At 33.5% G+C, this 14,316-nt stretch overlaps 2 protein-coding genes across 3 annotated transcripts; one reads left to right on the top strand and one right to left on the bottom strand.

The window, feature by feature from the left end:
• The first annotated feature begins 852 nt into the window (after positions 1–852).
• Positions 853–6,680, top strand: LOC143598349 (calcineurin B-like protein 3). Of its 2 annotated transcripts, XM_077076593.1 has the most exons (10): positions 853–867; positions 1,756–1,817; positions 1,908–2,062; positions 2,170–2,255; positions 2,334–2,393; positions 2,484–2,592; positions 2,681–2,733; positions 6,105–6,185; positions 6,264–6,376; positions 6,464–6,680. In XM_077076593.1, exons 3-10 carry the CDS (start codon positions 1,939–1,941, stop codon positions 6,519–6,521), a joined length of 684 nt encoding a protein of 227 aa, XP_076932708.1. In that variant the 5' UTR covers positions 853–867; positions 1,756–1,817; positions 1,908–1,938; the 3' UTR covers positions 6,522–6,680. The 2 variants fall into 2 exon arrangements, with proteins under 2 accessions (XP_076932708.1, XP_076932703.1); XM_077076588.1 differs by lacking the exon at positions 853–867 and having other exon boundaries at positions 1,548–1,817.
• A 324-nt stretch (positions 6,681–7,004) lies between these two features.
• On the bottom strand, positions 7,005–9,851 carry LOC143598340 (heat shock protein 90-2). The gene is made up of 3 exons (XM_077076580.1): positions 9,717–9,851; positions 8,987–9,128; positions 7,005–8,899 (listed from the first exon to the last, which is right to left on the bottom strand). The coding sequence occupies exons 1-3, from the start codon at positions 9,837–9,839 to the stop codon at positions 7,062–7,064; spliced, it is 2,103 nt and encodes a 700-aa protein (XP_076932695.1). The 5' UTR covers positions 9,840–9,851; the 3' UTR covers positions 7,005–7,061.
• Positions 9,852–14,316: the final 4,465 nt, after the last annotated feature.

Raw genomic sequence — 14,316 nt, 5'->3', positions numbered from 1 at the left:
CTATGGATGATACAAAAGGCGGCAATTTTCAAACCAACTCAAACGAATCGTAATTAGTCACGGATTCATAGTTGAGAACCAAGGTCTAACTAGAAAATTAAACAAGATACAATTTGTAAAGATTGATAATTTTGAATCTTAGACGCATACCTGACTGTAAAATGGTATTTTCTACCTGACCTAAATCATGTCGGGGGTATACTTTTATTATCAGCTATAGTTGTTAGTTTTGAAAGATATTCGTTGTGATTTTCAAATACATTTCTTATTATTTTAATATTCATCTAAATAACTTTATCATTGAATATGCTTAGAAAATATAAAAGTATTAGCAAATGAAGATATGATTTTATCACCCAATTAAAGACAAATATTAATATTTACGAGTATAAGTCATATAAAGAACGTGCATAGATGTTTCACAATCGCACGTAATCAGTTAAGGTATCATTTAATATCGTCGTCACATGACACCAACGGGGTATATAAAAAGTAATCCTATATCTAACCACCGGTCTCGTTAGGTAACTTTGAAATCTACCGGCCAAGTTGGGGTTCATTGCCGTCCCCATCGATCTATAATAATAATAGTATTTCTATTTGGCGGTCACGTGTTAAGCACCTCTATGACGCATGCATACATGATACATATATACAACACATACCCATGTTATTCCCCGTATCATTATCTATCGTGCAACCCAACACTAAACTAATCATGACCATTACCTTCTTTTCTTTTTATTTTATTTTGTGTTTTTTTTTTTTAATCTGAATTCTTCTTCGATTATTATTATTCTGCTATAGCTTCAAATCTAAATCTCTATCCCCAATTTCACATCTTCAATTCAATTCAATTTTCAAAAGGTTAGTACTCACTCGCTCTATATATCAATTTCAATTTCAATTTCAATTTCAATGATTTATTCCATTCCATTCCGATCGTTTTCGATGCATCTGTAATTGTGAATTGATCGAAATGCTAAACTGAATTACTATCTGTTTCTGCCTTTTAGAGATCTCAACTGTAAATCAACGTTTCATCCCTGATTTAATATTATTCTAATTCAGATTTCATTAGATTAATTTGTATTCAATTGAACTTTTAGGTCATCATTGATTCGTTAGGTTGGATTGAGATTCAGATGTCAATTGTTTTTTGTTACGAATTTGAAGATTTAATCGATAAATTAGTGTGTGATTCATTTTCAAATTGGAAAAATAAAATAAAAAAAATCTCTAGTATATTATATTAGTTTAGTCTACTGTAGTGAGCGACATTTAATTGAAGTTATTATTATTAGGATTCTTAGGTTTTTGTAGGCACCAACCAAATGTTTACTCAACGGTTAGTGGGAAGTTCGTTTATTTTAACTTTTTTGTTCATCTAGTTAAACAAACGAAGATGAACACATGTCTCCTTCTTTCATTTGTTTTCGTGAACGTTCGTTCTTTTATGTTCGCTAGTTTACGTTTGTTAGGTTATAATACCTAGTTATTATAACATTAATTTTGATTTTTGTCAATGCATCAACTCCGTGATTGTTTGTAATCTTGTTGATTGTGAAATTCGATGATCTTAATTAATTGTTTTAGACTCACGATTGATCTGTGCTATAGTTGCTCCCACAAGTAAGCAACCCACATACCTCTAGTATTTGATTTAGTTTGTTCTAGATGATAACATTAAACTAAATTAGTGCTGACGATCTCGAGATTATTAGAATTCTTATTCAGTTTGTGTAATTCCAACAGAAATAGTTCGAGTGCGTACGTTTGATTTCAAATTTTCAGCAGCAACAAGAAATGGCCAAAAGGTTATCTGTGTATTTCATATTATTTATATATCCATATCCTGCTTATATTCTGATTGCTTGACTATATCCATACACGTTTTTTTATAACAGATATGGAAGTTTTTGATGTACAACGACTGCAATGTCTCAGTGCTTAGAAGGGATCAAGCATTTATGTGCTTCCCTGCTTTACTGCTGCGATCTTGAATTGAGTAAACAATCACAGGGGCTTGATGATCCTGCGGTTCTTGCTAGCCAAACAGTTTGTATGTAATTAACCTAATATACCAAAATAAATGTGTCTGCATACGTTTATTGGTGACATTAAACATCATGAAGTATCTTTGGTCTTTTTGTTTCTTGCGTAATGCAGTTAGTGTAAGCGAAATAGAAGCCCTTTATGAGCTGTTTAAGAAGATAAGTAGTAGTACAGTCAATGATGACGGGTTGATTAATAAGGTTTGTTTAAACTTTGAAGTTTGAAACTTGATTTGGTATGAATGCGAATTTGATTTTGATTGCTTGATATTAATGCAGGAAAAGTTTCAGTTGGCATTGTTTAAGACCAATAAAAAGGAGAGCTTGTTTGCTGATCGGGTATGGTTGATTTTTAACTTTTGAGTCTTTTTCTAAGAGAAATGTGGTGTCTAACAAGAGTTTAGAGGTTTTTGGGTTACCCAATTTCAGGTGTTTGACTTGTTTGACACGAAGCATAATGGAATCTTGGGATTTGAAGAGTTTGCTCGTGCGCTCTCGGTGTTTCATCCAAATGCCCCTATAGATGATAAGATCAACTGTAAGTTGAAATTGTTTTTACATGTTATACTTGTTTTATTCTTCTATTCTCATGTGTGAAAACTTATACATATCAAGTCGAATTGCAGTTTCCTTTCAGCTTTATGATCTTAAACAGCAAGGTTTCATAGAGAGACAGGAGGTAAGTTGTATGCATATACATGTACAGCCACAGGTGCCAGATGTGTTAGGGGTTGGGTCGGTGACAGGTTATAACGGGTTTGGACATCAATGATTACGGGATAAAATAGGCAGTTTTAAGAAGGGTGAATTTCATGTATACCCCTAGATATGAAATATCGTATATAATATACCCAATATAAACTTAAATTATTATATACCCTTAGAAAATATTTAAAAAATTGTAAACCATTTAAAAACAATTTTCATAACATGACCATTCTTTACTCAAACTTCAAAATTCCATATCCGCTCCTTTATAACTTTAAAATTATATATATATATATATATATATATAGGTTTAAGTTCAAGAGAGAAATCAAATTATTGCAAGAAGTGTGAGAAGTCAATCCAGCCAATCAGAAATTTTCTTTTCTTTTTTCTTTTTAATTAAATATAGGGGTAGGATGGTAAAATCTCATAAGAGTTTTATATGGAAACTGTTAATCTTGTTTATGGAAATTTTAATATTTTTATATAATTATTTTATTCTTCATATATAATTATAAATTGAAAACCAGATTCGTTATCCCTGCATATAATCTAATTTTTTTTGTTTTACAAATTTAGTTAACAAAATGCATATACCTGGTTTATATCCTAAATAGTGAAGTTTATCTTACATTTTATGTGGATAGATATTCTATGCAAGTTTCCCTACACAACTAACCAAGTTTCCTACACCATTAAAAATTGTTGCTTACACACCAATACTATACCAGGCCAAGTATACATCTATCAGCGAATCCTTACCAACTTAAAACCTACACATCATATACCATAACAGTTGAGTGTTGTTTTCATATTAATGTATTTCCTTGTTCCCCATGACATTACTGTATACCACATTATAATAATAAAAAGTAAATCTAGATTCTAGATACTTATTGAAGAAAAAACTTGTTTTACCAACTATATGATGTGTGCTAATTAAAACACACAATCACAACATATTCTAAACTGCAAATTTCAGAGTCAGAATTCAAACCCACTACATTAATACTTTAAAATAATTCCAAATTCACAAAAAAAGTCATGAACAAAACACAATAGTTTATCGAAACACACAATAGTTTATCAACAAAAAGAAAAGGTTTTTCACTAGAGCCAAGCTCTTAGGTTGATCGTAATTTAGGGTGTGTATAATAATGGTGCGTATAATCGTGTTTTTCCGCTGATCGATCCAAGCCTATGTACTTGTAGCCCATTTAAACTTAATCCAATTTGGTGTTAAAGAATCCATAGCATTCACCCCTAGGATGTCCAATGGCCTTAGGTAACTTACAAATATTCCTCCTGCACAAAGAAAATAGCAATTTAGTGAGTTAGGATAAAGTGTAGGGCTCCTCTTTAAATTAGCCTACACAAATCCTACACATATGTTGTATTGATATGTGTGGTTTTTTGATTACATTGTAGTATGTGTAGGATGTGTATAACTGTCTATTATTTTATTTAGATGGCTGTGTATGGTTTAATGTTTACTACGTAGCATGCTTATTATGTGTATCAAGTGTGTAAGTCTACACACAACCCAACCCAACCCAACTCAACTATTAAGATGTAAATTCAACACCATAGACAAGCTACACAAATCCTACACAATTAGATAAAGAAAATATAAACAAACTATACCAACATAAACCATTTACATCCTACACATACCATGTCACATCGTTTAGACTCCTCCATCTTTTGGTATCAACAACAAACTATATATACTAACCAATTTCTAAAAAAAGTTCAAATACAGCAGTAACTACATATATACCCACACATATATTTACATCACCCTGCCTACACATATATGCGACCCTAAAAACCTACACAAATATTGTCTAACCAATGTTTAAAATAATTTTCAACTACCACACTAACTACACAAATGAGAACTACTATATAATATAAAATAGTAAACAATCAACACATAATAAATGAATATATGATTAGTACCTACATTAATGGTAGATTTCTTCTACATCCTACACACATAGAGATCTCTTATTATCAATAAAACTTACTACCCAAAAAAAAAGTAACACGTCCCCAAGATATTACAAAACCAACCAAATAGCATAATCAAACAAAAGACCTCATTCACAGTTTCTAGATTAATATCTACATAAGTGGTAGACATCCTACACAGTCACACAGACACAAATATACTGCAACTCAGTACGTATAAACTTCAACAAACGTCCTACACATAAGTGCATGATTCTGATTTTCGTGTACATATAATAATTATTATATAAACCATTATAAAAAAACAAATAAAAAATAGATGCAAATTAAAAAAAGCCCTAATTTCCCCCCAAATTATTCACTTTAGAATGAAGGAAAAAAAATATGAATGTAGCTATATGCAAAGTAAGATGTCTATGATGTTTAGAGAGTTTCAATTGCAAAAAAATTGACTAACCTTGATATCGTAAGTCAAGAGACGAAGACCTAGTTGTTTAACACAAAAACAATGAAGAAAAGCTTCTGGCAACCCCTTGTAAGAAGCGATTTCCGTTAGAAATCAGAATAAAATAATAGATACGATGATTTTGACAGTTGATATTTAATGAAAAAGGCAAATATATATTAATAGTAAGAGAGAAATAATGAAAAAAAGGAAATAGAATTGATGATTGTATACGTTCTAATTCAATGAGGCTACACAAAAGACCATAATACCCTTTTGAATTAAAAACTAGAACATTATTCTCATTATTAATTACGAAGTTGCCACTGTTATTTTTAGCCATTGATTACACACAATCAATGGTCCAGATCTATTTCTTGCACTTCTCGCAGTAAAATGGCTTCTCTCCTGAACCATCCCCTATATATATATATATATATATATATATATATATATATATATATCTGTCCTAAAAGGTTAGATTTTGCAACCTTAAGCGTTTAGCTATATTTATTTATTTGATAAATTATGTTACTAACGTTGGCTGTTATTTATTTGCACCCTAATTCTTGCTTATATCTTAATAATTGTTTCTTTAAAGCTGATTTTGAAGAAAGTTTGATATTTTAATTTCGTTTAAATACATGATTTCTACACTAAACTTGTAAAGATAATCTTAAATAAATACTATTACTGCACTATATAAAACACGTTTACTAAAAAAAGAAGTAAATTGCAATATTTCAAAATAAATAAAAAAAAAAAATTGGGTTGAGTCCTCGATAGGTAAAATAAATATTATATCTGAGAAGGGTGGAATGGGTATTCTATTTCTTAGTGTGTATATTATATGAATTAACACTTAATGGTCAATTTCTGCTAGTAACATCATTGAAACCAAATGTGAAATAATGAATATGCAGGTGAAACAGATGGTGGTGGCTACACTTGCTGAATCAGGGATGAATCTGTCCGACGAGGTTATAGAGAGTATCATTGACAAGGTAGTTTTTCTAGTTCTAGAAACAGGTCAAACGCGTGTTCTTAGAACCCCGAATGATTAGTTTGTACTTCGTTTTTAGACTTTTGAAGAAGCTGACACGAAACATGATGGGAAAATAGACCAAGAAGAATGGAGAAACCTTGTCCTGAGACACCCTTCCCTTTTAAAAAACATGACCCTCCAATATCTAAAGTAAGTCCGATTTTATAAAATATTGGGTTAAGTGACGACAATGGTTGAATTCTAATTCGGTTTTAATGTATAATTACAATTACACAGGGACATAACGACAACATTCCCAAGCTTTGTTTTTCACTCACGGGTCGAAGACATGTAAAAGGCGCGATTTGTTTACTTTCACAAGCTGCTAGTCAGGGCGAGTTATGGCTTCATGAGTTCATTCTTGTTTCTAAGCGCATAAACATCACATATTGTTGCTTCATAGAAATTTGTTTAGACATTTAGACATGAAATAAGAAATTTGTTTTTGTGCTTTTTAAGACTGTTTCTAAACCAAAACACACGATCATTCATTCTCAATCTAGTCAGCAACGACAATGTAAACAGTAAACTATAAATGTCTTAACGAAAACATTTCATAGAAGTAACAAAAATAAGACTTGAAACTAGAATAATTCAAAACGATAACTAAACATAAACGAGTTAGAATTAGTCAACCTCTTCCATCTTGTTTCTAAACCAGAACACATGATCATTCATTCTCAATCTAAACTGTCAGCAACGACAATGTAAACGGTAAACCATGTGTTGTCTTAACGAAAAACATTTCATAGAAGTAAACAAAAATAAGACACTTGAAACTAAAAATAGTTCAAAACGATAACAATTAAACATAAACGAGTATCACTGATTAGAATTAGTCAACCTCTTCCATCTTGCTCTCGGCATCATTATCAGCTTCCTCGAGGGCAGGCACATCATTGTCGTCATCAGCCGCATCATCATCATCAATGCTGAGACCAAGCTTCAACATCCTGTGAATCCTGTTACCAAAAGTGCTGGGCTCATCAAGGCTAAACCCAGAGGTAAGCAAAGCAGTCTCAAACAGCAACAAAACCAAGTCCTTAACCGACTTGTCATTCTTGTCAGCATCGGCTCTCTTCCTCAGCTCCTCCATGATAGCATTCTCGGGGTTGATCTCCATGGTCTTCTTGCTAGACATATAACCAGCCATGCTTGAATCCCTCAATGCTTGAGCCTTCATGATCCTCTCCATGTTGGCAGTCCACCCATACTCACCAGTAACCAAACAGCACGGTGAATCAACCACACGGTCAGAAACAACAACCTTCTCAACCTTGTCACCCAACACATCCTTCATCACCTTGCACAAACCCTCAAACTTAGCCTTCAAAGCTTCCTGCTTTTGCTTCTCGTCCTCAGTTTCATCAAGCTTCAGACCTTCCTTGGTTGCAGAAACCAACTTCTTACCTTCAAACTCCTTCAACTGACCAACTGAGTACTCATCAATAGCATCAACCATGTACAACACCTCGTACCCCTTCTTCTTTAGCTTCTCCAAAAACGGGGAGTTCTCAACCGCCTTCTTGCTTTCACCAGTGATGTAGAAAATGTCGTTTTGACCCTCCTTCATTCGGGTCACATAGTCCTTCAAGCTGGTCATCTCATCACCACTCTTGGTAGAGTAGTAACGAAGAAGCTCAGCAAGCTTGGTTTTGTTTTGGGAATCTTCATGGATACCCAATTTAAGATTCTTGGAGAAAGCTTCATAAAACTTGTTGTAGTCTTCCTTGTTCTCAGCAATTTCTTGGAACAACTCAATACACTTCTTAACCAAGTTCTTCCTGATCACCTTCAAAATCTTGTTTTGCTGCAGCATCTCACGAGAGATGTTAAGTGGAAGATCTTCAGAATCAACAATACCCTTAACAAAACTCAAGTACTCGGGAATCAACTCTTCACAGTTGTCCATGATGAAGACTCTTCTGACATAAAGCTTGATGTTGTTTGGCTTCTTCTTGGTGTCAAAAAGATCAAACGGGGCACGTTTGGGAACAAATAGGATAGCCTTGAACTCAAGTTGACCCTCGACCGAAAAGTGCTTAACCGCCAAGTGTTCTTCCCAGTCGTTGGTCAGACTCTTGTAGAAAGCAGCGTATTCTTCCTTGGTGATCTCTTCGGGTTTCCTCATCCAGATAGGCTTCTGTTTGTTAACCAAGTCCCACTCGTGAGACACCTCCTTAATCTTCTTCTTTTTCTTCTCTTCCTTCTCCTTCTCATCATCAACCTCCTCTACCTTCCCTTCTTCCTCTTCCTTCTTCTCATCCTCGTCCTCATCATCGGAAATCTCTTTCTCAGTGGTCTTCTCAACCCATAGAGAGATTGGGTAGCTGATGAACTCGGAATGCTTCTTGATCAGATCCTTAAGCCTGCGCTCTTCAAGATACTCAAGCTGGTCTTCTTTCAAGTAAAGTGTCATCTTGGTCCCTCTGCCAAGATTTTCACCAGATGTGTCTCTGGTAACAGTGAAAGATCCACCGGCTTGTGACTCCCACACGTACTGTTCATCATCGTTGTGTTTGGTTGTGACCACAACCTTATCAGCAACCAAGTAAGCAGAGTAGAAACCAACACCAAACTGACCAATCATGCTAACATCAGCACCAGCAGTAATAGCTTCCATGAACTCTTTGGTTCCAGACCTTGCAATGGTACCCAAATTGTTCACCAAATCTGTAACAAATATGGTTAATATCAGAAGACTGTTTTCACAAAACTTAAGACAATAACCAACTGGTTTTTTTTTTTTTTGTTACTTACCAGCCTTGGTCATTCCAACTCCACTGTCAATGATGGTGAGTGTGTTGTTGGTTTTGTCAGGAATGATGTGGATGAAGAGCTCTGGCTGTCCATCTAGCTTACTCTTGTCTGTCAAGCTCTCGAAACGGATTTTGTCCAAAGCCTGCAAAGAACACCACCATGTTAAGCAATATTACATTGTTGAGTAGAAAGCTCAACAACAAGTAAAACACATACATAAAACTGTATATTAAAATCCTCTTATTATACTTTTAACATAATACCATGTCTCTACACAATAATAATACGGTGAACTATATATAGTAAATTTAGACAGTGCAGGAAATTTGTAACCCTGATAAACATAAAACTCTAGTTGTACTCATGGAATAAAGTAATATAAAGTTTTAGATGAAATAAAGATCTAGGGTTTAACAAACACTTGACAGCTATGATTAGTTTTCGAAGGCACATTTAAACCATAAAGTAACCTAGATCATCCTTATTGCGATGCATATAATAAGATACCAGCAAGCAACAAACTAGACACAAATAGTAAATTGAATAATAATAAAAAAAAAAAAAAAAAATCAAAGAGTAAATGACAAACAAAAATTAGGTCATGGTGATAAGTGTGTAAGCTAGATCGTTCTTAGGCTGTAAATTGGACACCAGAAGGAAGTTGCATCATCAGAGCAGTAAAATCAAAGAGATGGTCGATCTAATTAAGGAAGAAAGAGTAGTAAATTACATCAGAGGAGTTACTGATGAGCTCACGAAGAAAGATCTCCTTGTTGCTGTAGAAGGTGTTGATGATGAGACTCAGCAGCTGGTTGATCTCCGCTTGGAACGCAAACGTCTCGGAGTCAGCCATTGATGGAATGGAAGCTACGAAGATTTGTGAGAAATTAAATTGAATTGGGGGTGAAGTAGTAGAAGTAGATGAGATATGAGATCCTTCAAGGAGGCTGGTTATATAACACCTCCTGGAGTTAGGGCTTTCTATTCTAGATCCTTCTATTGCTAGACGACTTCCTTATTTGTTATTATTTATTATTTATTATCATTTATATACATAAATAACCCCTTTCACTTTCTTCTATATTACATTATAATACATATACAACCCTTCAAATCCCATATGAGACGCCGGAACATTTATTGTACCTTCACCAGCCGACGACCCCATCCCTTTGATCGTTTATTGCTCCGGTAGTCGCTGTTCAACAATAAATATGTACAATGAATTATCAGTTTCTTGAATTTAAGTACCAGGGACGATTGTTTTCCAACCTTCAATTGCAATCAATACTTTGCAATTAATTATCAATTTTCTCTACGAGCTTATATTTCTTTTATCTATTTTGTATTAGTATAGACAGATGAATTCCTTTACCACCCGTTGCATCTGTCATCTGCAATAGGTTTCACCTACTTTGATCTCGACTCGCGTATCGCATGTGTGTTTTACACCCAATTTTGATTTTTAGGTACCAATCATCTGTTTTGTTCTCACCTTGTTTTAAAAGAATTCAGCCAATCTGCTCTCTCTCTCTCTCTCTCGATCATTCACAATCAAGCAGTCACCAACCCTAGCTACCCATTCGATTGAATCCAGGTTCGGTTTCTTCCAATTGAGAATTTGTTTGATGAGTTCTGTTATGTACTCTGAAATTATGTTTGGTTCATGCTCCCATTGCTTTATTACCTAATTCTTTTTCAGAGGCTTAGTGGATTCAAGCTTGTGAAATGGCCCTGATTTATAATCAGTTGGTTGACACCTTGGATGGCAAGTTTTTACAGGATACACTTTCATGGTAAATCGATTCGATTGATTCATTATAAGTTCTTGATTGATTGTTATATCTTTTTGAATACGTAATTGAAAAAGTGTGGACATTAGGGTATTTGTTTGGTGTTTTTTTAATATTTTTTTGGTTATGTTTGCATGATAGTTTTTGCATATGTGAAATAAAACATTGCCTTGTTGTATTTCTTACACTCATTCATAGAGTTTAAATTGAATGGAAGGTGATTGTTGGTTTTAAATTGAATGGAAGGTGATGTGTTGGTGTATGTATGACTATTGTTATCATGATGCTCTGATGCTCTGTTAGTAGTGTATGCCAAATTGACTCATGAGTAATGTGTTCCTCATGTTGTATACCCATACAATATTTTATTGGAAACGGGTTGAATCTCTGTTGTTGACATTTTTATTTTTCTTTGTCCTTTTGGTCATTTAGGTTCGAGTGTTTGGGCAAATGGTTTTTAAGGGTTCGTCTATCGAGGGAGAAAGCCAATTCATTGGAGTCCTTTTCTCGCACCGCTCTTGAATAGGCTGAGTTAGAGGTAAACTAATCAGCAGCCCTTTTGCAATTGAATAATTAGGGTTTATGGTGCTTAATGGTCTATTTTGTTCATGTTTTTCTAAGAATTGACCGGTTAGAATGATAGAATGAAGGTGTGATATGCTGGGTCAAACAAATATCCTTAGTTTATGTTATATTTTCTTAACATAACAACTAAGCAATCATATATAACTCTTGGTGACAACTTAATTCCTCTCAGTTTGAAGTTGAAAGTTCGATTTTGAAAGATGAAGCTCCAGATTTGGCCAAATATGTCAACAGGAGCCAAGGAAAATTTCGAGGTTCTTTCTCAATAAATGGTTACTATTTTCATATTCTGTCTTCTAATGTAATGGCTTTATTCTATTATTATTATATTATTATTTATTATATACACAAATGATTTTGTAACTCGTGGTTATAATTTGACATGCTGAGATAAAATACACCCAAATCATTCCATATACGTGGGTCAAAATTCCCATCTAAATTAGTTTATAAATATATTTTTTAGAACTTGTTGTTGATCAATACAATTTTTCTCATTTCATGGTGTGCAGACTCTCATAAAAATATGCTAGCCTTAAAGGTGATTAATCACTTGATAGCCCATTGTTGCAAACTTAAAAAGGTGCCCTGCACTGAAGACTTTTCTTCATCAGTAGCCAACCGACACGAGTGAACCAAGGTACAAACGGGCCAACCTTGTATTTGTTTGATCAACCCAAAGTATTATGAAGCATCGAGTAATGAATTAAGCGTTTATTTGCAGTTGATAGTTGAGCCATAACAGTTGTAAGCATTTTTGGTTAGCTAAGAGGTGTTAATTATGTCGGTTATTGAATTGACGGATTGAATTGTCTAATCCAAACACAATGACTTCTAGATCCTTCTATGGGTTAGCTAAGAAGGTTTGTATTCTAGATACTTCTATATGTAGAATCATTAGATAACATGAATTCCTTATTTATTTATTATTATTATTATTATTATTATATATTTATATAAATAATCCTTTCACTTTCTATTATTGTGTATCCCCAGGAAGTATAGATTTTTTTTTTCACTTTACCCTGCCGTTTAGTTCTTTTAGTTTTAAAAAAGTCCCTCAAAAGAATATGTGTCCTAATAATCAGTGTTGTAAAACTCGGATTCCAAGGCTTTGTAATCGAAAATTTCAAGGTCATCGGACATCAATGTTGTCGCATTTTCCCAACTCGCCACCATTACTCGCCAAGGTCCAACTCGGTCAAAAGTCGAAGTACTTGGGATTACTCGGCCTTCAAGGTCAACTCGACCACCATTTTTTTTTTATTTCCAGTAAAAAAATAAAAATAACAACAAAAAATAAATGTTTTGAAATTTTTTTTCATATGAATTATGCTTATTTTGACATGAATTATGATTGCCTTAACATATATATAATATCCAATAATTATTTTATGTTATATTTATCATGTATGAGTACAAGTCGAGTACTCCATAAAAGGGGGTCGGGCGCCTAGGGACCGTCTAACGAGTTTTACAACACTGCCTAATATGAGCGGATCTGTCTATGTATCTACAAACTTTGGCGGACCATCAGTCTTACATGTTTGTCACTATGGGATGACAACATATTTATTTTTAAAAAATGTTAGAACGGTTAGTATTTGAACATGGGTTTGGTGCCTTTTACTAGACAGTAAAAGCAACGGTATTTTAAGTTTCAAATACCACACTCCAGAAGCCTATGTTATATGAGTGGTCCATTAATATTTGAAATTACATAAATTGTCGTCCCATCTGTGTAGTGGTCCGACAATGTCACACCCCAACCTACGGCGGAAATGCCGGGGCACGAACTGATTGTCACAGCTCTCAAGGATACTATCATGCACAATATTTAAATGACAATATCTATTAATTGAATTCAATTATCAAATAAATCAAATACAAACAAGTACATAATTCATACAACAATACAAAATTTATATTTCTTGATTAAAATATTCTTCTAACTAAATTCTTCACTAAGTCTTCACCAACCTGCATATGCGTATAAAATAAAGCTTTGTCAACAACACATGTTGAGTGAGCAACACACCAGTTTAGTTGTACATATAGTATATATAACAAAATACGTAGCTGCAACAAGTCATATGAGAATAACAAAATAACCAGTTAGCAAGTATAACTGAGATGTCGAGAAGCACAAAGGCTAACGACTGGCGTATGATCATAATATTATGAGATTATGCTGGACCTCTCCGAATGCGGAAGCATATAAAGCAAGTAAGCACATAAACAAGTAAGGTATAAGTTGTTAACACATAAGACAATAGTTGCAGTTTTGAGTATAAGCATATATATAAGAAATATAATTTACGCATATGTCCCCAAAACGTGGAAAACGAGTAAAAATAGAGGAATGTGGTACTCACCTTAGCAAATAAACAAAGCGAGAATGAATACGACAAGATAGCGATAAACCACGCTCGACGAGGTATATCAACAAACGAACTTCCTAAGTAATAGTAATTACAGAAATTAAGTAAGAATACAACAACGAGACTAAAAATAGATAGAGGATTCGAGATTTGATGATCAAATGGATTCTCGCGAAAATTACTTATCTCTTTTAAATTTATTGTTAATTTTATTAACAAAGCTCTATTGTTCATAATTATATAAAATACATTAATTAACAAGAGTATACTAATATGTATATATATAATTTAGATTAAGACCTTATTAATATCAATTTTATACATAATATTTATACATGCATATATATATATATAAACAAATATATACAAATACATACATATATATAGTTTTTAACAAGGATTCGGAAAAGACGTTTGATTAACGCGTCGGTTTTATTAAAATATAATTAATTATGAGTTTTATAATATTTATAATATTAATTAAAATCATCAAATAGGTGAACAAGATTAATTAAATGGTTGTATTAAAAAAAACAAATACACGGGCTGGGGGTGGCTCGAACCCGCGCCC

This window comes from Bidens hawaiensis, unplaced genomic scaffold, assembly GCF_021521415.1.
Source record: "Bidens hawaiensis isolate Kalapana, Puna unplaced genomic scaffold, B.hawaiensis_p1.1 tig00001842_1, whole genome shotgun sequence".
NCBI lineage: Eukaryota > Viridiplantae > Streptophyta > Magnoliopsida > Asterales > Asteraceae > Bidens > Bidens hawaiensis.
The sequence above is the reverse complement of the archived record's forward strand: the minus strand, read 5'-3'. Positions and strand labels throughout refer to the sequence as shown.

Excerpts from the sequence above, each read along its gene's own strand:
- LOC143598349 (XM_077076593.1), top strand. The coding sequence starts at position 1,939 with ATGTCTCAGTGCTTAGAAGGGATCAAGCATTTATGTGCTTCCCTGCTT. Across the intron at positions 2,063-2,169 it reads TCTTGCTAGCCAAACAGTTT|TTAGTGTAAGCGAAATAGAA; the intron begins GTATGTAATTAA and ends TGCGTAATGCAG. Across the intron at positions 2,394-2,483 it reads AGAGCTTGTTTGCTGATCGG|GTGTTTGACTTGTTTGACAC; the intron begins GTATGGTTGATT and ends ACCCAATTTCAG.
- LOC143598340 (XM_077076580.1), bottom strand. The coding sequence starts at position 9,839 with ATGGCTGACTCCGAGACGTTTGCGTTCCAAGCGGAGATCAACCAGCTG. Across the intron at positions 9,129-9,716 it reads TCATCAGTAACTCCTCTGAT|GCTTTGGACAAAATCCGTTT; the intron begins GTAATTTACTAC and ends TGTTCTTTGCAG. Across the intron at positions 8,900-8,986 it reads AGTTGGAATGACCAAGGCTG|ATTTGGTGAACAATTTGGGT; the intron begins GTAAGTAACAAA and ends TATTTGTTACAG.